The sequence below is a fragment of the Calidris pugnax genome, unplaced genomic scaffold, assembly GCF_001431845.1.
Source record: "Calidris pugnax isolate Ruff unplaced genomic scaffold, ASM143184v1 scaffold187, whole genome shotgun sequence".
Classification (NCBI taxonomy): Eukaryota; Metazoa; Chordata; class Aves; order Charadriiformes; family Scolopacidae; genus Calidris; species Calidris pugnax.
Genome location: NW_015090969.1, coordinates 1,025,544 through 1,048,813, shown reverse-complemented (window position 1 = coordinate 1,048,813; position 23,270 = coordinate 1,025,544). Strand labels below are relative to the sequence as shown.

General features: G+C 53.3%; 1 protein-coding gene across 1 annotated transcript in view; it reads right to left on the bottom strand.

Annotated features, from left to right (window-relative positions):
- CORO2B (coronin, actin binding protein, 2B) overlaps positions 1–23,270 on the bottom strand; it is a 58,901-nt gene that overhangs the window by 34,515 nt on the left and 1,116 nt on the right. Inside the window, exons 2-3 of the mRNA XM_014952786.1 lie at positions 18,488–18,558; positions 5,724–5,924 (exon numbers count right to left, since the gene is read on the bottom strand). Coding sequence (XP_014808272.1) covers positions 5,724–5,924; positions 18,488–18,538 — 252 coding nt within the window. The 5' untranslated portion in view covers positions 18,539–18,558. The remainder of the gene's footprint in view (positions 1–5,723; positions 5,925–18,487; positions 18,559–23,270) is intronic.

Here is a 23,270-nt window from a genome sequence, read left to right as displayed (position 1 = left end):
ACAACCCTTCCCAAAGCCAGGGCAAGCTGCCTGGGGCACACAGCCCGCTCCTCCCGCTTGCCAGCTGCCACCCTGGCACACAGCTGGCAGGGGGGGCAACCAGACAGGGGTGGGTTTTGCCCAGCTGCTCTCCCTGTCCCCAACTCCCCAGGGCTGGGATGGAGGTTTGGGACCTCTGTGGGGGTTAGCAAGGGGTCCAGCACCTCCACAGGCTGCCCTGGAGGTCTTGCACCTCCGTGGGGATTAGCAATGGGTCCATCACCTCTATGGGCTGCTCTGGAGGTCTTGCATCTCCGTGGGGATTAGCAATGGGTCCATCACCTCTATGGGCTGCTCTGGAGGTCTTGCATCTCCGTGGGGATTAGCAAGGGGTCCAGCACCTCCACGGGCTGCTCTGGAGGCCTTGCATCTCCATGGGGGTTAGCAATGGGTCCATCACCTCCATGGGCTGCCCTGGAGGTCTTGCACCTCCATGGGGATTAGTAATGGGTCCAGCGCCTCCATGAGCTGCCCTGGAGGTCTTGCATCTCCATGGGGATTAGCAATGGGTCCATCACCTCCACAGACTGCCCTGGAGGTCTTGCATCTCCGTGGGGATTAGCAATGGGTCCATCACCTCCATGGGCTGCCCTGGAGGTCTGGGACCTCCGTGGGGATTAGCAATGGGTCCATCACCTCCATGGGCTGCCCTGGAGGTCTTGCACCTCCATGGGGATTAGTAATGGGTCCAGCGCCTCCATGAGCTGCCCTGGAGGTCTTGCATCTCCATGGGGATTAGCAATGGGTCCATCACCTCCACAGGCTGCCCTGGAGGTCTGGGCCTCTGTAGGGATCAGCAACGGATCTGGCACTTCCAAGGGCTGGAACGGAGGTTTGGGATCTCCATGGGCTGCCCTGGAGGTCTGGGCCTCTGTAGGGATTAACAGCAGATCTAGCACTTCCAAGTGCTGGAATGGAGGTTTGGGATCTCCATGGGCTGTCCTGGAGGTCTGGGACCTCCATGAGGACTACCAACAGGAATGTCATGGTCATCCATCCATCTATCCATCACCCACAGTGGGGTGAGGGACCTGCCCCACGCTCAGCCCCATACCTCAGGCAGCTCCAGCAGCTCAGACACAACCACGACAGGCAGCACTGGCAGGAGCAACAACCTTGGCCTTCAGCTTCCAACATGTAAACAGAGACTCCCCCTTCCTGCTGGCTGCTTCCTTCAGGTGCCCGGGCAGATAACATTGTCTGCCTGGGGAAAACAGGCTATCTCCATCCCCAGGGAAACAAAAACCCCTCCTGTTGTGGTATGCACAACTCCAACCCCTCCTCCTCCTGCAAAAGCAGCCCTAAGGGGCCCCCACAGCATCTCACCACCCCAGCAAGCTGCAGCACAACCCATCCTCCCCCCTCCAGCCCCCTTTATATGTCCCCACCTAAACCAGGCACAGCTGAGATGGACCCACATAATGATGGGGCTTGGTTTTCCCCGGCTGTTTTGGGAGCACATGGGGTTCTCTGAGCTTCCTGGGGGCTAGTTGTTGCGGGTGAGCTACAGCACAAACACACCAGTGTGGATTTTTATTAATTTATTTAATAATTGCTTCCAAAACCATCCTGGGACTGGGGAGGAGAGCAGCCCTCAGGCTTCGGGGCTACAAGTGTAATATCTTTTTTTTAAAAAAAAAACATGTATTTTGTCCCTTTCCCTGGGCTCCCCACACGTTTGGATAAGGCTAAAGCATTTGGGAGGCTAAACAGAGCCAAGCTGAAGGCAACAGCTCAGGGATGGGAAGCCCCCAGGAGGGGAGAGTGGGGACTAAGGATGTGCCCCACAGTGACCTGGGGGTCTCACGTGGATGTGGGAACCATGGCTTCCCTTCCAGAGGAACAGAAATGCCTCACTGTTATGGATAATAGCCTGGAAATGCCACAAAATGCCCCCTGGAGCATTGGAAAGCCCAGAAGAGGTGAAGGCTCCTCCAGGGGTGACTTTGTGCCGTGGATGATGCTGATGGTGACACTGGAGTCCAGCCCTGGGGTTAAAGGACCTGCAGCCCTGGGGAATACGCTGCTGTTTGGGCCGTAAAATGTGAGATTTCAGCTTCTCCCAACTAAGCACGTTACCCACTAAAAAAAAAAATAATGTAGACACACCATTCCCGATGTTTCTGGGATTTTTGCATGGATTTTTTTAAAAATGGAGCCCAAATCCAGCCCGTTCCAGGGCTCTGGCCACCCTCAAAGTAAAGAAGTTCCTCCTCATGTTCAGATGGAATTTCCCATGTCCCAGTTTGTGCCTGTTGCCCCTTGTCCTGTCACTGGGCACCACTGGGAAGCGACTGAACCCATCCTCTTGCCCCCCGACCTTTAGCTATTGCTCAGCATCCATGAGGTCCCCTCTCAGTCTGCTCTTCTCCAGCTGAACAGCCCCAGGTCCCTCAGCCTTTCCTCAGCACAGAGATGCTCCAGCCCCTCAACATCTTCATAGCCTCCTCTGGACTCTCTCCAGGCTCTGAAGCACGGAGAGATCCTTCTGTCACCATGGTTTGGGGACCAAACCATCTTTTTCCAGTCCCAGACCCAGCACACAAGCTCTCCTTCATCCACTCTCCAGGGATTTTCATGGCACAAAACCATTGCGGGGCTGGGGAGAAGCTGGTTCCCAGTGGCAGAGGATCCTGCCCCAGCTCCACTGCAGTGTGGGGCGGGGGGGACAGGGCTCAAGGAGAACGGGGGGACAAAAGGCAGCCGTTCTCCATCTTGCCATCCCCTCCATCGCTACGTAAAACTGTGAGGAACATATGGCCCGGCGTATGCAAATGCATTGTCACTCGAAGAATAAAGCAGAGGGGTTTCTGGTGAACGTTTCTGAGCAGAACAGAGGGCAGAAATGTAAAAAAATTTAAAAAAAAAAAAAAAAAAGATGGCAGCAAATCAAGTCCTGAGTAGATCTGCAGTATCTAGGTTACCTTAATTATGTTCGGCTAAATATGGATGCCAATTAATTAGAGGGCTGCTGATTTCCAAAGAAAATTAGTTTACTCTTAATGAGCTAATCAGTCCCTATTTGAAAAAAAAAAAAAGATAAAAAATTAAATTATTAGATTGTACAAAGGGGCGTGCAGCCACTTGACACGGAGTGCCAGGGTCAGCTCCGGCCGGGGTTTGTTGGGTGTGATAGTGCCAGGATTTCCTCACGGGGCTGAGGATCCCTTCGGAACAGGCTGTGAACGGTATCACACTCCCTCTGCTCTCACCCCGCTGGGGCCAGACAGCGTTTGCCAGAAAAAAAAAATGGTAATTTGATGGTGACACCAGTTTTTAGCTCAGGATTTAGGACCAGGAGCAAGTGGTGTGTGGATGAGCATCCTCCCGGCTCGGTGGCCGGGGGAGGGAGCCGGGGTTTGTTGGGTGTGATAGTGCCAGGATTTCCTCACGGGGCTGAGGATCCCTTCGGAACAGGCTGTGAACGGTATCACACTCCCTCTGCTCTCACCCCGCTGGGGCCAGACAGCGTTTGCCAGAAAAAAAAAAAAAGTAATTTGATGGCGACACCAGTTTTTAGCTCAGGATTTAGGACCAGGAGCAAGTGGTGTGTGGACGAGCATCCTCCCGGCTCGGGCTCGGTGGCCAGGGGAGGGAAGCAGAGATGGAGGCTGGAGCCCTCCCCGTGCTCAGACAAAGCTCCTGGTTTTCCGAATATTAATAGGAGTCAAGCTGAGCGCTGCAATTAAAACGCTGATTATAATTTCTTCCATCTGTAGCTGATTCTACTCCAGAAATTAAAGAGAAAGGCCGCCCAAGAGACAACCATCTTCTCCCCGTGCGTGTCGTGTGTCCTTACACATGGTGTGTCTTCAAGTGCCGTGGGGTCAGAGCATCCTTGAGGGGAGCGAGCAGCTCCTCCCATGTCAAAAATGCTTCTCAGAATGAATGATTTGGAGCCCCGTGTCCCCTCCTGCAGCCCAAAAGCTGTGGGGTGAGGGCAGGATGCCCAGGGATGGGATGTGGGTGCCAGCTTGGAGCTGCTGGACCACACGCTGGAGCAGCAGCAGGAGAGCATTGGGGCAACCGTGAGGGCAGGATGCCCAGGGATGGGATGTGGGTACCACACACTGGAGCACCACCAGGAGAGCATCAGTGCAACTGACAGTGCCCACCGCCCAGGTTTTGGGAGCAAAGCAAAGCAAAGGCAATATTTATTTCATGTTCAAGGTCGCTGCTGCCCGGCTCTTCCTCCCCGAGACTCAGCTCTGCCTGGCACCACGCTCTGCACACCAAGCACCGTCCCCCAGGGCAGCTCCTGAAGCATCAGCTGAATTTCTGGGAAGTTAAAATGGCAAGAGATGTGCAGATTTCACGGGGGCACCCGTGCAAAGAGCCGGGGAAGGTCTTAGCAAAAGCACAGCGCGGTGGGGAGGTGCTGCAAACAGGATGGAGAGGGCACAGCCCACGGCTCCTGGGCCCTGGCTGCTTCTAAGGGGCTGCATTTTGGTGATGGAGGCTTAAAAATAAATCTGAAGCGAGGTGGCATCTGCTGGAGGGGCACAAAGCAAAATCCCCCCGGGTTCTGCAAATTTCTGGGCTGTGAAACTTGAGGGCTGAGATTATATGGACTAGCAGAAATAAAGGGCAAGGGTGGCTACCTGCTGGGCAGGACCAGGGGCTCCACGTGGACTCCCCAGCTTTTGGGGGGCTGTGTCGGTGAAATTCTGGGGTCACAAACCCCAGCGGCCTCTGCCACCACGAAGGAGCAGGATGGAGACATGCCCAGCACGTGCTCACCAAGAGACGCCAAAAATACCAGAGCAAAGAGAAGCTTTTAATGAATGTTTCATTTTCTTCCTAAAGAAAAAAAAAAAAGCAGCTCCCTGAGGCAACTGTAAATTCTCCCTTCCCTGCACAAGGAAAGGAAGGAGAGAAAAGGCTTCGACACATCCTGCTGCACGAGGGGATTCCCAGGATCACAGAATCACAGAATCTTCACGGTTGGAAGGGACCTTTGAGATCATCAAGTCCCACCATACACACACACACACACATACAAAAAACAACCCCAACCCAACAATCTCAGGCACTAGAGCATGCCCTGAAGTGCCACATCTACACGTTTCTTAAACACCTCCAGGGATGGTGACTCCACCACCTCCCTGGGCAGGCTGTTCCAGTGCCTGACCACCCTCTCAGGAAAGGAATTCTTCCCAATATCTAATCTAAACCTCCCCTGCTCCAACTTCAGACCGTTTCCTCTGCTCCTGGCATTATTCCCTTGGGAGAAGAGGCCAACCTCCACCTCTCTACACCCTCCTTTCAGGGAGCTGTAGAGGGCAATGAGGTCTCCCCTCAGCCTCCTCTTCTCCAAACTCAATATGCCCAGTTCCCTCAGCCTCTCCTGGTGTGACTTGTTCTCCAGACCCCTCCCCAGCTTGGTGGCTCTCCTCTGGACACGCTCCAGCCCCTCAATGTCCTTCTTGTAGTGAGGGGCCCAGAACTGAACCCAGCCCTCGAGGTGAGGCCTCACCAGTGCCCAGTCCAGAGGCACCATCACTGCCCTGCTCCTGTTGGCCACGCTGTTCCTGACACAGGCCAGGATGCCGTTGGCCTTCTTGGCCACCTGGGCACACTGCTGGCTCATGTTCATCCAGCTGTCCACCAACACCCCCGATGGAGGGTGACATCCACAGACCCGCACTCGGGGACTGGCTCCAGACGGGGCCTAAAGCTCCTACCTGCTCGAGGGGGATGACAAGGAAGGAGCCCCCGCCGGCGCTCTCCGTCACGATGGCGAGGAAGCGGGCGTTGACGGCGCAGAAGTGGTTGTCGTGGACGTTCTTGGTGATGGGGATGCCGTCGAAGCAGTGCTCCCGGCTGGCCGCCTTCCCGTAGACATTCCGGAATTTGGAGCTGCGGTACTGCGGGCGCCATGACATCTGCCGGGCACAGACACGGGGGCTTAGTCTTCCCAAAAACACCCCCACCCCGGCCTGCTTTCCCAGTCCCTTCCCAGTTTCCAACCCCTGCCCGCAATAGGGATTCAACCTGGCGGGGCACGGCGGTAACGGGGCAGCCCCGACCTGCAAATATAACACCCTCCAAGAAAAAAAATAATAATAATCTCAGCTGTCTCCCTGGTGCGAGGCACGACTCACACAAGGCAGTAAAAGGCTCTCGGCTGTTGCAAAATTTAAGCCAATCTCCTTTGCCGCACGAACTGCTTTTATCTAGAACGCCACTTCATGTGCACATGACAAATGAATTAAGGCTTTTAATGCGATGGCTTGGAAATGGGTTGGTCCAGAGAGCATGAAAGCAGGCACCGGGGCAGAATAAGAGCAATGAGGCAGGGAACGAGCACCGGGGAGTGTGTTCAGGCAGCTGGGCTTGTTCGGCATGGATCTCCCCCCACGGGGAGTAATGGGCAGCATTGTGGGGGCACTGGCTTCAGGCTGGTGAGATGCTCCCAGGGGTCCCACCAGCTGATGCCAGCAAAGCAAGGATCCCAAGGAGCCACCAGCTCATCCCAGCAGAGCAGGGATCCCAAGGACCCACCGGCTCATCCCGGCAAAGCAGGGATCCCAAGGAGCCACCAGCTCATCCTGGCAGAGCAGGGATCCCAAGGAGCCACCAGCTCATCCCAGCAGAGCAGGGATCCCAAGGAGCCACCAGCTCATCCCAGCAGAGCAGGGATCCCAAGGAGCCACCAGCTCATCCCAGCAGAGCAGGGATCCCAAGGAGCCACCAGCTCATCCCAGCAGAGCAGGGATCCCAAGGAGCCACCAGCTCATCCCAGCAGAGCAGGGATCCCAAGGAGCCACCAGCTCATCCCAGCAGAGCAGGGATCCCAAGGAGCCACCAGCTCATCCCAGCAGAGCAGGGATCCCAAGGAGCCACCAGCTCATCCCAGCACAGCAGGGATCCCAAGGACCCACCAGCTCATCCCAGCAGAGCAGAGATCCCAAGGAGCCACCAGCTCATCCCAGCACAGCAGGGATCCCAAGGAGCCACCGGCTCATCCCGGTGGAGCAGGGATCCCTAGGAGACACCAGCTCATCCCAGCAGAGCAGGGATCCCAAGGAGCCACCAGCTCATCCCACTTCCCCACGGCAACCCAAGAGCCACAGCTACACACAGAGAAGTGAGCACCCTTTTGCTCATCATCAGTATTTCGCTTTTTCATTGGACTTGATGATCTCAAAGACCCCTTCCAATCACGGAGATTCTATGTCTATGCCTATTCTATTTAAAAAGAAAAAAAAATATAAAGAAGCCTGCTTTTTTTTTCTTCATTTCAGTCATCTTTCAAACAACCCTTATGGTAGCTCAAGTGTTCATGATAAAAATCTATAAAGATTTAAGGCACTTTGAGTGTGCAGAAGAGCATAAGTGTTTAAGCCACCTTAGAGCAATTTAAGTCCTTGGCTCTATCCAAACAGGGGGTAATTGCATGCCTGAGGACTTGGAGCTGCTCACATCTTTGTAACCAGCATCTATTGACAAAAGCCAGTAAGTGTGTACTTCAACACCGGGTCATCTGCTGAGTGTGGGGAGAAACACCAGAGAAACCCTCTGGCGGCTGCTCCGATCCTAAATAACCGGGATTGAGCCCCTGCTTCACCCCACACCCAGCACCATGGGCACACGGGTGGGAGAAGCACCTCCTGAGTCTCAGAGGAGGAACTTCAGGCTTTGAGACTGGAACTTCAGCTTTAAGGCTGGAAACAGGAGAGGCTTCATCTCTAAGTCTTAGGAGCAAGCCCAAGGGCGGGATTAACTCCTGGCTACGGGGCAAAAGGCAGTGAGGAGCAGTGAGGAGCAGCCAAGGGTGACAGCCTGGACTGTGCATGATGTCAAGGGACACATCGTGGTGACCTTGTGTGAGCAGAGCCCTGCTGTGAACAATATTCCTCACCCTGCCTGCTGGAAACCTTCAGGAGGATCCCCCTGCACCGCCGTGGCCTCGTATCCCACCCCAAATCCCAGCTCTACTTTCCATCCCACCACCAGCACACACTGGGAGCATCCTTCCGAGGACCCACAGCAGCATCGGGGCTGCACCCCCCGGCTGCAAGGGGAAAGGACACAGATCCTTGAGGATTTAACCCAAAAACGAGAGCAGAGAGACGTTTTTTTGGCTGGAGAGGTTTCTGCTCTGAAAAAAAAAATATGCGGACTCGCGTCCAACAAGGCGCTGTGAATCTTTGCCAAACCTACCCAAGCGGTCGGGGACAGGCAGGGCAAGGAAAAACACCCCCACCGCAGCCTGAGGAGTGGCTTTCTAGAGTTTCACTAAGCCTTACATTTTCCTTTGTCTGAACAGATGAGTTTTCACATTGAAATTAATTTTTTTATAACATTAAAAAACGCACAAAAATGCATTGCGATATTTTTTTAAGCTCTCGATTTGCTCCACGAGCCTGGGACTTAGACTTTGCTTTCTTCCCTGATGTCAGTGCCCCTCTGCTCCGGCCCTATCGCATAAAAAAGCCCCAAATTCTACCAGAAAGGGCCATTTGCTGAGTTCTTCCCCCACTAAACATTTCAGACGCAGGAGAAAACCCTCTGTGGAAACCCCTCCTGACTCTGCAGGGGAAGCAGAAAAGGGGCTCCCAATATTTTCTGCATCCAGAAATTCAACTCAACCAAATGAAGTGGCTGCCAAATGAAACGCCAGCACAAATGAGCTCAAATCACCCTGGAGATGTGGAGACCTTAACGTGGGTCCCCGTGCTCCCTACCCACCCACGGTCCCCAGCCATCAGGGTGATGCTGCTTCCAAGGACCTCACCACTTCTGCATCTCTCTTTTTTCTTATTTTTTTTTTTTTCTCAGCCATCCCTGTTTTATTCTTTCACCAAAAAACCGGGCGAGTCTCCACGCCGGGAGGAAGCAATAAGCTCAAGTGGCCGAGCAGGGATCCCAAGGAGCCACCAGCTCATCCCAGCACAGCAGGGATCCCAAGGACCCACCAGCTCATCCCAGCAGAGCAGAGATCCCAAGGAGCCACCAGCTCATCCCAGCACAGCAGGGATCCCAAGGAGCCACCGGCTCATCCCGGTGGAGCAGGGATCCCTAGGAGACACCAGCTCATCCCAGCAGAGCAGGGATCCCAAGGAGCCACCAGCTCATCCCACTTCCCCACGGCAACCCAAGAGCCACAGCTACACACAGAGAAGTGAGCACCCTTTTGCTCATCATCAGTATTTCGCTTTTTCATTGGACTTGATGATCTCAAAGACCCCTTCCAATCACGGAGATTCTATGTCTATGCCTATTCTATTTAAAAAGAAAAAAAAATATAAAGAAGCCTGCTTTTTTTTTCTTCATTTCAGTCATCTTTCAAACAACCCTTATGGTAGCTCAAGTGTTCATGATAAAAATCTATAAAGATTTAAGGCACTTTGAGTGTGCAGAAGAGCATAAGTGTTTAAGCCACCTTAGAGCAATTTAAGTCCTTGGCTCTATCCAAACAGGGGGTAATTGCATGCCTGAGGACTTGGAGCTGCTCACATCTTTGTAACCAGCATCTATTGACAAAAGCCAGTAAGTGTGTACTTCAACACCGGGTCATCTGCTGAGTGTGGGGAGAAACACCAGAGAAACCCTCTGGCGGCTGCTCCGATCCTAAATAACCGGGATTGAGCCCCTGCTTCACCCCACACCCAGCACCATGGGCACACGGGTGGGAGAAGCACCTCCTGAGTCTCAGAGGAGGAACTTCAGGCTTTGAGACTGGAACTTCAGCTTTAAGGCTGGAAACAGGAGAGGCTTCATCTCTAAGTCTTAGGAGCAAGCCCAAGGGCGGGATTAACTCCTGGCTACGGGGCAAAAGGCAGTGAGGAGCAGTGAGGAGCAGCCGAGGGTGACAGCCTGGACTGTGCATGATGTCAAGGGACACATCGTGGTGACCTTGTGTGAGCAGAGCCCTGCTGTGAACAATATTCCTCACCCTGCCTGCTGGAAACCTTCAGGAGGATCCCCCTGCACCGCCGTGGCCTCGTATCCCACCCCAAATCCCAGGTCTACTTTCCATCCCACCAGCAGCACACACTGGGAGCATCCTTCCGAGGACCCACAGCAGCATCGGGGCTGCACCCCCCGGCTGCAAGGGGAAAGGACACAGATCCTTGAGGATTTAACCCAAAAACGAGAGCAGAGAGACGGTTTTTTGGCTGGAGAGGTTTCTGCTCTGAAAAAAAAAAATGCAGACTCGCGTCCAACAAGGCGCTGTGAATCTTTGCCAAACCTACCCAAGCGGTCGGGGACAGGCAGGGCAAGGAAAAACACCCCCACCGCAGCCTGAGGAGTGGCTTTCTAGAGTTTCACTAAGCCTTACATTTTCCTTTGTCTGAACAGATGAATTTTCACATTGAAATTAATTTTTTTATAACATTAAAAAACGCACAAAAATGCATTTCGATATTTTTTTAAGCTCTCGATTTGCTCCACGAGCCTGGGACTTCAGTTTTTCTTTCTTCCCTGATGTCAGTGCCCCTCTGCTCCGGTCCTATCACATAAAAAAACCCCAAATTCTACCAGAAAGGGCCATTTGCTGAACTCCTCCCCCACTAAACATTTCGGATGCCTCGTGGCATACCCCCACGCAGGAGAAATCCCTCTGTGGAAACCCCTCCTGCCTGTGCAGGGGAAGCAGAAAAGGGGCTCCCAATATTTTCTGCATCCAGAAATTCAACTCAACCAAATGAAGTGGCTGCCAAATGAAACGCCAGCACAAATGAGCTCAAATCACCCTGGAGATGTGGAGACCTTAACGTGGGTCCCCGTGCTCCCTACCCACCCACGGTCCCCAGCCATCAGGGTGATGCTGCTTCCAAGGACCACACCACTTCTGCATCTCTCTTTTTTCTTATTTTTTTTTTTTCCTCAGCCCTCCCTGTTTTATTCTTTCACCGAAAAACCGGGCGAGTCTCCACGCCAGGAGGAAGCAATAAGCTCAAGTGGCCCGTTTTGCTGGAGAAATCCAGAGTTTCTTTCTTTTAACCTGGGTCAGTATTTCCTGCAAAGCAGCGTCACGTCGCCCCGGGGATGCAGACAGCCCGGAAACGCCAGCAAAATCCCTGGCAAGGGGCTCGGGGCTGCCCAGAGCAGACATTGTGCGGCGGGAGGCTCCCGGATGGGTCCTTTCCTGCATTTTTCTGCTTTTGTCAGCCGGTGGAGGCTTTCCCGTGCCAAAAATAGCTCCTGTGCCCCATGGGAGGGGGGATGTTCATGGGGGTCCCAGCCCCGCCGGCTGCAGGGAGCATCAGCCTTCAGATGGAGAGGGTTCTGCGGAGCAGGAAAAACCAGCTGATGGGACATCTGTGCATCAATGTTGATTTTGGTTTGAAAAATAAGAAGTTCAGCACCCTTTGGCCCTTCGCCTGGCTCCAAAGCCCGCACCTCCTGCCCGTTTTTTGTCCCAAGAGGTGGGCGGGCAGGCAAAGCCCACTTTCCAAGCATCATCTTCACGTCTGGTCCTTCAGCAGATGGCTTTGGCAGAGCCGTGTTCTCCAGCTGGAAAACCTCCCAGGGGAGCAGTGTCTCGCTCTGTCGCGCCGTTTCCACCTCCCAGTTTGGCACGTGGAGGAGCTGCCAGCTCCAGAGGGATCTGCCCACCCTGAGCCACCAGGCTTTGCCCAAAGCCCTCTCCCCATGGAGCCCACTGGGCTGCAGGAGGCACCGCCTACAAATAAAAAAACCTAGAAATATTTTCTGAGCTGCCAGCTCCAGAGGGATCTGCCCACCCTGAGCCACCAGGCTTTGCCCAAAGCCCTCTCCCCGTGGAGCCCACTGGGCTGCAGGAGGCACCGCCTACAAATGAAAAAACCTAGAAATATTTTCTGGCCAAGAAAACCCCACTGGGTTCCCACTGTGTTAGCCCATTGGGGTGCTTCTGTGACAGATGTCTCGCTTCTGGGTTCATGAAAACTTGGAGTTTCCAGGCAGATGCCAGCTTTGTCTATCCATTTAATGTTATTGTTTACTCCTCCATGTATTTTTCCCTACTACACATACTTAAACCTTCTCTTTTGAAGCTAGTGTCACCTCATGGGGCTTCCAAGCATCCAGGGGATGGAGGAAGGAGCAGGAGCCCTTTGGTTTCTGCTGGAAGCCCATGGTGGCCACAGCACCAAGCCCATGGCAGTGCCACCAGGACAGGAACACGACAGCTCCAATCTGGAAACATTTCCTGGCACCTGACTGCTCCCGAAGGATGCAGAGAAGAGCACAAACCCATGCACGAGGCCACCAAGGGATCACAAGGATGCCAAGAAGAAGAAAGCCAATGAAAAGCCAAGGTGCAAAGGGTGATGCACGGCCCTCACGCCGCAAACCCGGCTGCTGAGGGGCTGCACGAGGGGAGTCTTCCCAGCAAAACACAGGGTTTCACCAGAAACACCCCTTTATGGTGGAAAACTGTTGACAACAAGTCGAAATTTCTAGCCAGGAGGATGAAAACCTCTTATCCCGCAGCTTCCACCATCCAGGGTAGAGGGATAGTTTCAAATGGGAAATAGTTTTCTTATTTACGTATTTCTTCCCCCCCCCCAGCTCCCCACCACGTGCTGCTTTGCAGAGTCCTCTGCTCCCCGGGGTTTCCGGGCTCGGAGGGGCCAGGCTGGAGCTCGGAGCTGGACAAACATCCTATTTCCTGGCTGAGCCAGCGAAGGCTTTTGAAGATGAGGAGGGGATGGAGAGGAAGGGGGGGACGCAGGGATGCTGCGGACACCGGCGGGATGCGGCTCCCTCCGGCACCGAGGATTCTGCAGGTGGTGGGGACCTTTCCCAGCCGGGGAGGAAAACAGCCCCTTCCCCAAAGGAGCTCGACTCGGGGGGGACAAAGAGGGAGAGGAAAGGCTGGAAAAAGCGACCCAGCCACGGTCCCACACTGCTCCCTCTGCCCTTCGCTTCCTCCCGGGGGGACGGGGGCATTGCAGGGGGGGTTTGTTCACAGAGACCGACCTGCCCCATGTCCCACAGGGTGTGGGGAGAGGTGGCACCAAGGGACGGTTTTCTCCCCCAAAACTCAAAGAGAAATGTTGCGTTTGCTCTCTTCCCCTTGAATTTGAACCCTTGCTCCATCTGCATTTCACCAGCTGTGGAAATCACCAGCACTTCCAACTCCCGGGGGGTTTGTTCCAAATTTCTTTTCCTTTCTCTCCTCACTGACAAGCTATTTGTGGGGTTTGGGCTTAAATTTTGCAAATTTCTCTCTGTTCAGAACCCAGTGTTCTCATTGCAAATTATCTCCCTGCTACTAATACCTTTCTCTCTGCTCTAGAACAGAAAAATAAAAAAAAGAGAGAAACTCGGGGTGAACTCAGGGATGGTTGTGACCCCCCAGCCATCACCCCGCTGCTCTCCGGGAAGACAAAGGATGGAAAACAGAAAATATCTTGCTAATTTTAGCCCCCACTTGCCCTGGGCACCTGCATGAAGTCACAAGCATCTCCAGAGCCCCTGGTCAGCCCTGGTTCAGGTGGAACCAGCTCCTGTCACCCTACGATGGGTCACATCCAGCAATTCCAATGCTACAATATATAATTTTTTTACAAAATACACTTCTGTGCGTAATTCTGCTGACACTAATGGGCATTTATATTTTTCCATCACCTCACTCTCGATGGCTTAGGGGCACTAAAAAAATACTATTGATTTATGGGAGTCATTTCCATCCATCTCCAGAACTGCACTAATGTGCCACCGTTTCCAAAGTTCATTCTATTTCTGTGTTATTCTTGGACTCCGGTTTTAACCTGCATTACAAAACTCCTCCCTTGCTTTAGGTTGAGGGGAATTTACATGAAAAACGAGAATAGGACAGAGCACTTCGGAGCGAGGCAATAAAATAAATCACCTCCCCAACCACAACATTCAGCATCAACATTAACTTCACGAAACAAACAGCAGCAGAGAAAATTCTCTGCTCTGGCGTTTTTAGGGCTCCTTGCAATGTTTTACTCCTTTAAGTGCTTGAGGGGAAGAGCGTGCCCCCAAATCCCCAGCTGGAAGGTGGAAATCTCTTCGGTGACAACAGTTTTAGCAGAAAAGGGGTGTTCTGGGGAGCCTGGAGAAGGGACACAGCCCAGCGAAGAGCATCTCTGTCCCCTTGCTCCCCCCCGGCGGCCCCGGGGAGGGGAGGGCAGCTCTGCCATCCCGCTCCTCCTCTCCAAACAAAAGAACAAAGCAGCTCATTGAGGTTTCATAATCGGAGCCACGGTATCTGCCATCGTCCGCGCCCAGCCGGGCACCCTGTCTCGGGGAGGGAATATCTCTCATTTAGCAAAAATATTTCATTGAAGGAGAAAGGCAGGGGGGCACCGGGTTGTTTCTGTGGGTCATGGCGTCGGTTTTGGTGCCGTTCCTCAAAAGCAGAGGAAAACACACAGGCCTGGAGGTGGGGAAAGACCCCAGGGGGCAATATTTTAGGCTCGAAGCCCAGTGTCTGCAGTGTCTTACCCCGACCCAGCTCTCCTGCAGAAGCAGGTATGGGGAGAAGATGGACCAGAGCATGATGTGGGTCAGTTAACACAAGATTTCCATCTACAATAGGGCTGGATGAAGATGATGCTGCTGAGGAGCTGCAGCCCCGTACCAGGGAAGGGATGGGCAAATCTTCCTCTCTGAGAGGATGGGCTGGACCTCCAGCCCCGTACCAGGGAAGGGATGGGCAAATTTTCCTCTGAAAAGATGGGCTGGACCATGCGTGGAGGCTGCAGAGAACTGACTTTCCTCTTTTTCCCCATCTATCCCAGGAGCCACAATATTTATTGCTTTTCTATTAAAGGGCAATAAGTTTCCCCTCCTTTTGGATTGGGTTATTAGGATTTCATGCTTCCCTGTCCACAAACACATAAGTGAACAGAGGATAAGTTTGGGTAGCTGTGATCTTTATCTCTGAATTCTGTTTCTGGCATAAGTGGATGGACCACAGAAGGGTGAGAAATGGAGACCATATAGACGACGATATCTTGGGTGAAGAGTGACTGGTAAAGTGGTCAGTGAAAAATAGGGAAAGGATGCCTGGGTTTTGGTCAGCCCTTACTCTGTTACAGCCTGGGATTTCATGCTTCCCTGTCCACAAACACATAAGTGAACAGAGGATAAGTTTGGGTAGCTGTGATCTTTATCTCTGAATTCTGTTTCTGGCATAAGTGGATGGACCACAGAAGGGTGAGAAATGGAGACCATATAGACGGCGATATCTTGGGTGAAGAGTGACCGGCAAAGTGGTCAGTGAAAAAGAGGGGAAGGATGCCTGGGTTTTGGTCAGCCCTTACTCTGTTACAGCCTGATGCATTTGGTTCGAGGAAAAGATGCTGCAGCCTCTCCAAGGCTGCATCCTGTACCACAGGGCTGACACACAGAATCATGGAATGGTTAGAGTTGGAAGGGACCCTGAAGACCATCCAGTGACACCCCCTGCCCTGGGCAGGGACACCTCCCACCAGACCAGGTTGCTCCAAGCCCCCTCCAGCCTGGCCTTGAACCCCTCCAGGGACAGGGCATCCCCCCGAGCGGGGCTGACCCTGAAGACCATCCAGTGACACCCCCTGCCCTGGGCAGGGACACCTCCCACCAGACCAGGTTGCTCCAAGCCCCCTCCAACATGCCCTTGAACCCCTCCAGGGATGGGGCATCCCACCCAAGCAGGGCAAGGAGCTCCCCAGGACGAGGAGCAAGGCAACCCTGAGGCTGCAGAGGGGACAGAGACGTGTCCCTCTGGACACCCTGCAAGTTCCTGCTTCTTGCAGCGTGGAGAAATAAGCTTTTAAGTGAGTTTCTCCGGCTGCTCTTCAGTTTTACAGCAGGGAGCAGCTTCAGCTTTTCATTAAAAAAATACCCCAACCCCCAGTTCTCTATTTTGCAGGTTTTTCTCTAGGGTGGAGGACTGGTACCCACCCTGCAGCCCCACCACCAGCCAGGCAGAGAGGATGCTGTGGGGCAGGGGGGATCTGACCCACGTGTCCCAGCAGCACACACAAAACCCCCACGGGCACCAGCTCTGCCCACGTCCACCCCCCAGGAGGGGACATCACTGCCCTACGCCTAGGAGAAAGAAAAAGAACCTAGAAGAAAAAACCCAGCCCCTCTTTGGAGGCTTTTCTGATCTGCTGGCAGCTCCAGCCTTTGCCTCCCAGCAGCAGCAGGCCACAGCTCTTGTCTCAATGTGTTTATTTTTAAATGCATCTTTTCAAGCATCGGGAGTCTTGGCAACAGCAGGCGGGAGGGAGGGAGAGCTTGCGCAAAGAGCCCCTGACGCTGCAATAGGCAGTCACACAGCACAGTGGACTGTAATCCCTTAAAAAAAAAATTTTAAAAAATCGGTATATCCTATATATAGCGCCGATTAATCTGCCTCAGTCATGAAAGCTTTCAGAGAAATGAATTTCTGCCTTCACCTGTACGGAGCTGGGGGTTGAGGGGGGGGGCTGGGGCAGCTCCAGCAGCTCTTTGGGGTACGGCGATGGCAGCAGCAGCCCCCCACGGCCTTAGAGAGGTTTTTAATTGGAAAGCAGTGCCCTTTCATCCTGGCTGTCTGACTGACTGTTCTGCCCATGGTTAGGTATCAGGGTTATGGCTGATTAGTAAGAAAAAAATATTTGCATGAACAAGTGCGTTGGGAAAAGGAAATCCAAGACTCTTTTTTTTTTGCCTAGAAAAAATGGGGCTTTCAGGAGGGGTTTTGTGGCACTCCAGGAGACAGTGCCTTTCCAAAATCACATTATTCCCTTGTTTTCTCGCCTCCTCCTGGCTCAGGAAGAGGTTCTGGAGAGGATTCCCCATCTGGGGCTTTCCAGTTAAAGTCAAGGTGGAGTTTTATACAAAAAAAAACAAAGACAACTGAAACCTGCCCCGTCATTGCCCCCGTGTCCCCCCTTTGCATGGGGTGACTTTCCCTCTCTCCTCTCCGGAGCCGACACGGTGCCTGCACGTCCCTGGGAGCCACTGGGCAGAAGTGATTTTCCATCAGAAAGGTCAGTGGTGCTCGAGTTTGACATTTCGAGTATCGATCAGCCACTAAGGCAATGAAGTGGGCAAAACAGGCGAAAAACAAGAGCTGCTTCTCGGCAGGTCTTACCCAAGGAGATGGCTTCATTTCTAGGGGCTGCCCGGCAACCCCCCTGCTCCTCACAGCTCCCATGTGCAGAGCAGGGAAGAAAGCAACAAAATAGCTCAACGGGGGTTATTTTAGAGAAAAAAACCACAACCAGACTCATTGCCACACCGCCCTCCTGAGTACATCATCTTCCAGGATGGAGTCATTGTCCCCAAAGTCCTGGCAAGGGTTAGAGAAAAAAGCCACAACCAGACTCACTGCCACACCACACTCCTGAGTACATCATCTTCCAGGACAGTCATTGTCCCCAAAGTCCTGGCAAGGTGGGCATGACCCTGCTCTGGTCCTGATGCTCTGTCTCCAATTCTCCTCCACAACTGGTCACCATCATCACTGGGGGATTTAGGAATCTCGTGGCCAAGGGGGGATTAAATCCCTTCTCAAAGGGGACATTTTGGCCATGGGCTTGAGGGGGAGCCCAGGACCCGCCGTGGCCAGAGGCAGGGGACCTGTGGAGCACTGGGATGAGCAGGACTGTGCTCATGCCCTAAACCAACACTGGAAAATGGCAAAACACGGCCCCTGCAACCACTGCAAAGCCATTTCCCCACCCCAACCTTGTCCTCATTCACTTTGCTTGAGCAAAGTCACTATTTCTTTCCCTCGGAGGGGAAAAAGCAGCAGCAGGAGCCGTGGGCTCCATCAGGACAGTGTCACCCCAAGATGTGTCCTGCCCAGGCTCCTCTGACCACGGAGGACAGGATCTGCTCAGCGCATGCCCAGTGCGTTAAGCAAAGCATTTCTGTAGGATTTATGCTGCTGGAATCCACTCCCTAAAGAAAAGCTTGAAATTAAACAGCTATATTTTGATAAGATACCCAGCATTGCCAAAATTAGTCATCAAATGCTTATTGTTCCATGCACATTAGATTAGAGCTAAACAAATGCTGATTTTAATCTCTCCAGTCCTCTAATGCTCTGATGCTTCTCAATTCAACCTTGAAAACGGCTTTTGTTCACGTTAATGGCTTTCATGCTTACGAGGCTCGGTAAGATTTAACATTTAGGCACATCCCAGTTCTTCATTTCAATAACAATTCCGCCCTGGAGAGGAACACATGTTCGGGGTGTGCAAGTCTTAATTCAGCCACCAAAAAACGTGCCTGCAAGCCCAGCCCCAGCATCGCCGCAGGATGGATGCTCCACAGCCCAAAAAGTTTGGGTGTTCGCAGCCCCCAAACTTGACTTAAAAAAGCCACCAGGGCTAAGAATGGCTGAATCTCTGGTGTAAATGAAGTGGTTTGCTCTTTTGTGCCAAGGGCGCTTCCAAGCAGAGCCAACCGGTCGGGCTCTTGGCTCCCTTGGCCTCAGCTGCTGTTTTCTCTGCATTTCTCTGTCCCAGCCTTATTAAAATGCCCAGCGCGGGACACTCACCAGGCTGCCGTGCTTGCTTCCCAGCACGCTAGACTTGTGGAGGTCTCTCATTGACTCGACAAGAGCTCTGTGCAGAGAGGGAAAGCAAAAACATTCAATTCACCCTGCCCGGGAGGCCGAGATCCAACACACAAACCCTTCTCTCCCTGCTTCTCCCCATCGCAGGGCAGGGTCTGACCCCCACAGGGCTGACACCCCCCCCTCCCTGGGAAAATTTGGCACCAGCTGGAGCATCACTGGTGATGGGACATGAGGATGAGCCCCACCAGCCACCACGCCGACCCCTGTGTCCTCCTCCCCGGTGACTGTAGGATAATTACGCGCCGCCGCCTACTTTCTTCTAGAGAGCAAAGTCATTCCAGCACAAATGGTGTTTGTTCCTGAGACCATCAGCAACCGGAGGCATTTACATCCCCAGCACATCCCCTGACTCATGCCCAGCCCGGTAACGAGCTCATTAACCTGTCCAGAAACCCCTGGATCAGCAGTGGGATGTAAATCAACATCTATTCATACGCCCAGGTGAAGTTTCCCAACGAGTCAGTGACTTGCTCAGAGCCCCCAAAGTGCTCACACACACCCCCCCACAAAGCTCCTTCCCACAAACAGGGCAGGATCCAGCCCCAAACCCTGTGTGGGGACGATGTGATGTGGCAACAGCTGGTCCATGAAGCCACCAGGGCCACCAGTGGCTGGTGACAGGAGAGGGGCTGGTCCACGCAGCCTCCCCAGGGCAGCCCCTTCCTCGGGGAAACATAGAAGCCTGGAGGGGGGACACTTTCTTTGCTGGATATTTTTAGTGCAACAGGCTTTTGCAAGCACCAGGGATGGGGGAGGTCGCATTCAGCCACAGGGAAATAGCTGTTTTGGAGGCTGCTGTGGAGAAAACTTTGAAAATGGTGACGTTTTTAAAGGCGCAAACTTTTAAAATGGTGCGATTTCGATTTTAAAATTGGGCTTCTCCGCAAGAAGCACTTGCTTGACTTTTGGAAAAAGGGGGAGGAAATCCAGCAAAGGCTGATGGACGCTGCTTGTTGAGGTGTCCCCAGCCCGTGTCCCTTCGAGAAGCAGCCCCAGGCACTGGGGACAGTGGCCGGAGCCCCCCAGCCCCACGTTGGGGTGACAACACACCCCGTGCAGCAGCAAGGAGCCCCAAAACCAAATCCTGCAGCCTGAGAAAGCTACAGGGGTAAAAGGAGGGGAGGAAGGGGTTTGGTCGCTGTATGAGGTCAGTTGAGGATTATGTATTGACCACTAAAAAGCAGACTGTGGGTATTTATGAGACGGGCAAAACTGCACATCCCATTACAGTAAAACGACGTCGATAACGAGGAATAAAGCTACCCATTAAGCCTCCGTGGGGCTATTAAGGTTTGGATGACTCGGGGATTTTGACTCCAAGAGAACACGGGCAGCATTGAGGGACCTCATCCATCTCACACTGCCCTGAGAGCACGGGGGCTCCCGGGCCGGGGGGAGACAGTTACAGCTCTGCTTCCCCCTCAGCACCGGTCCAGCCAAGACCCTGCCCTGGGGGGGTCTCCCCCAGACCCCTGGAAGCCCCTCCATGGGGGCAGAAACACCACCTGGAAATGCCCCATTGCCAGCATCAGGGACACAGTCCCAAATGCCACCAGCATCCTGAAGGGGATTTTTCTTTTAGACCAGGTTTTTTCCGTGCATGTTTCGATCCCTCGGCAAAAAAAAATGTACTATACATGTCCCAAAATAATTAGAAATATTCAGGAACAGATCAAGAAGCTTCCTCCTTGGGAAGAAGGTCTTTTTTCCTGGTCCTGATAGGGGTTGGATCCCCATGAAAAGCTGGTGAGGAGGAGTTGCTGCAGGAGGCAGCGTCCCTCACCACGATGGGCACCCACATTGGTCTCCTCTTCTCCCCAGGGAGAGGTGAACCGGCCGTGCTGGTCCTCCTGCTCCTGTCCCATCCCACCAGCTCCTTTTTCCCCATCTCCTGCCGGGATGTGGTGCTGGAGCATCTGTCCCATGGCTCCTACACATTTGTATCACCAGAAAACCCCATCTCCCCCATCCCCACCAGCCCTTGACACACACCTAGTCCATGGGGCAGGGGAGAGCCCTTCAGCCTGCTCTTGACAACGCTTTGGAGACTCAAATCCTACAGTAACCAGCAAATATCCGTGTTTTCTCCTTATTTCTGCATCTGGCTGATGGCACAAGCAGCTGGAGAGGCAGGGGGAAGCTGTGCGAGAGGCTGCAGCTCTTCACCCAGCCTCAGGAAACACCTTGGGGCTCTAATAAACACCGGAATAAATGCACCGAGCGCCCGGGGCTTCAAAAAAAAAACAAAAAAAAGGGGGGGGGCGGGAGCACGTTTCTATAAAATAAGCTGTCATGTTCCCATCCCTTTGGACCCATTGCACCCTTCTGACACCGAGTCCAACAGCGAGACACAAGGGGGGTCCATCAGCTGCGCCCCAGGGATGCGTTTGGGGTGCCCCAAGCTCGGTCCCCACCCAAGGAGCAGCACCAGGGCTGCTGTGAAGCTCCATGGGGTGGTGTCCCCCCATGAGGACGTCACACTCAGGCAGGCAGGAGCCTTGGCATCCCCTGGGCTCGCTCTGCCTTCACGTGCCCACAACCCACAGCCCTGCCAGAGCAGCCCAGTGATGAGGGACAGGGACCACAGCACATTGGGATGCTCCACAAGGCAGTTTCTAAGGTTGTGCTGCAAATCCAGATGTCCCTGCAGTGGCTTTGTCCTGTGCTGGCCCTTCAGCAGGAGTGATGCTAAGGTTTGATGCTTGATGCTGTGATGATATTAGTCCTGGGGCAATGTCCTGGTAGAGGAGAGACCAGGGACACCAGGCTGATATTGATGCTTGATGCTGTGATGATATTAGTCCCAGGGACACCAGGCTGATACCCCCCCCCAACAGCAGCACAGCTCTGATCTGCTCCCCCCAAGTGGGGCTGAGCTGCCAAGAGCCAGAGTAGATCTCTATTTCTGCACCCCTTGGGGCGGTGGGTGCACCCCAGATGCTCACTGGGGATCCTGGAGCTGGGGAGGGGGCACCCTGAGATGGGTTTGTTGGCTGGTACTTTGGGAAAGCCCCTTGCCCTTAGTGCACAGAAAGGAGAGGCACAGAGAGCTCCGCGTTGATCCAACTCGTAAAGAGCAGTGGATTGGTTTTACAAATATTAAGGATTAATCCAATTAACATGGTCTAAACAAAGGACAAAAGACAGATGAACATTTCTGAAGCAATATCTGCCAGCTGAGTTTTTTCCAGCCTGGAAGGAAGTGACTGGGATTTCCCTGGAGTTCAACTTTTCAATGATTTCTTCTTTCTAGGGACCCCTGGGCTGCCTGGGAAGAGCCTCTCCTCTTCCCAAGCCGCTGGGAAAACAAGCACCAAGCGAGGCCAGATGTCTCCTGGCCATGGGGCCGGGCTGCCACCACCAGTCCCCAGCCCTCCTTGACCACGGTGCTGCTTCCCACCCACTCCAGGCACTTCACATGGTCCCACAGATGCCAGGGACTGCCCAGGAATGATCCAAAAAGCATCAACATTTGCAATATCTGCAGGGGCCCCATTTTGGACCATTTTCCCCCCAGGAAACCTTCCGGGGGAGGCAAAGCAAACCTCTCCTGGGCCCACGTGCTGAGAAAGAAACACAAATCTCACGCTCGTCAATAAAATTCTGTAAACAAGCACAATTTTCCTCCCACTCTGTGTTTCCCAGCTCCTTCCCACCCCGGGAAGCTGGCGGAAACAGCCCCATGAAGCACAAAGCGTTTCTGGCCCCCGGAGCTGCCCCTGGGTCACTGACCACGGGATTCCACCCTCCTCCAGCTTCTTGGAATAATGTATCCTCGAGGATAAAATTATTGCGGGCTTTTTCTCAGCTCCAGAGGTTTTTTAGGAAACTCAAGAGGGGGGAAAAAGGGTCTCTTTTCACGTTGAGATGAGTGGATAACTGAGCCAGGCGCTCACCCATGAGCATTATTTCATATCACATCACACGTCAGCAAGAAAATTGAGTCAAGAGACTTGGTTACATTTTTTTCCCAGCCAGGATCCCACAATTTTAAGCAGAATAAGCGGGGCTGCCTGGTATAATCAGAGAAAGCCTCCAGTGGGAGGATGCTGTAAATTCAAGCCCTCCTAAACTCACCTGGTTCTTAATTGTAACGAGGTAAAAAGCCACCCTCGGGTATTAAAGGGCTGGGAGACAGTGGGGAGAAAGGTGGCTGATGGACCTCATAGGTAAGAAACTGCTTGGGAAGATGCTGTGGGGTGGGTGAGGGTGAAAAATCAGGGGCAAAAAGGACTGCTGGGAGCACTAATGCTTCTACTTTTGTGATAGCATAAAAAAAATCCTTACTAAGCCCCAGCTTTGTACAGGACATGAACTACAAAAACTTATTTATCCTGGCAAAGAGGAGTTTACTAAAGCAGGGAGATAGTGCAGGGCTGAGCGGCTCAGGCATCTCTCCCTCACTTGCTGTTTTCCACTCAAAAAAGCCACAAAATATTCCCTAGGAGCAAGCACCCTGGGGTGCTCCGAGGAGCATGGGGCAGCATCCTGCAGCCTGGGCTCTGGGGGCTCTTCTCCCATCCCAGTCACTCCCAAACGGAGCCATTCACTCCAGGACAGCTTATAAAACCCCAAGGGGTTGGTTTTTTTTTTTTGGAAGTTTGTCCCAGCTGGGGGCAATGGGGCAGCATCCTGCAGCCTGGGCTCTGGTGGATCTTTTCCCATCCCAGTCACTCCAGGACAGCTTGCAAAACCCCAAGGG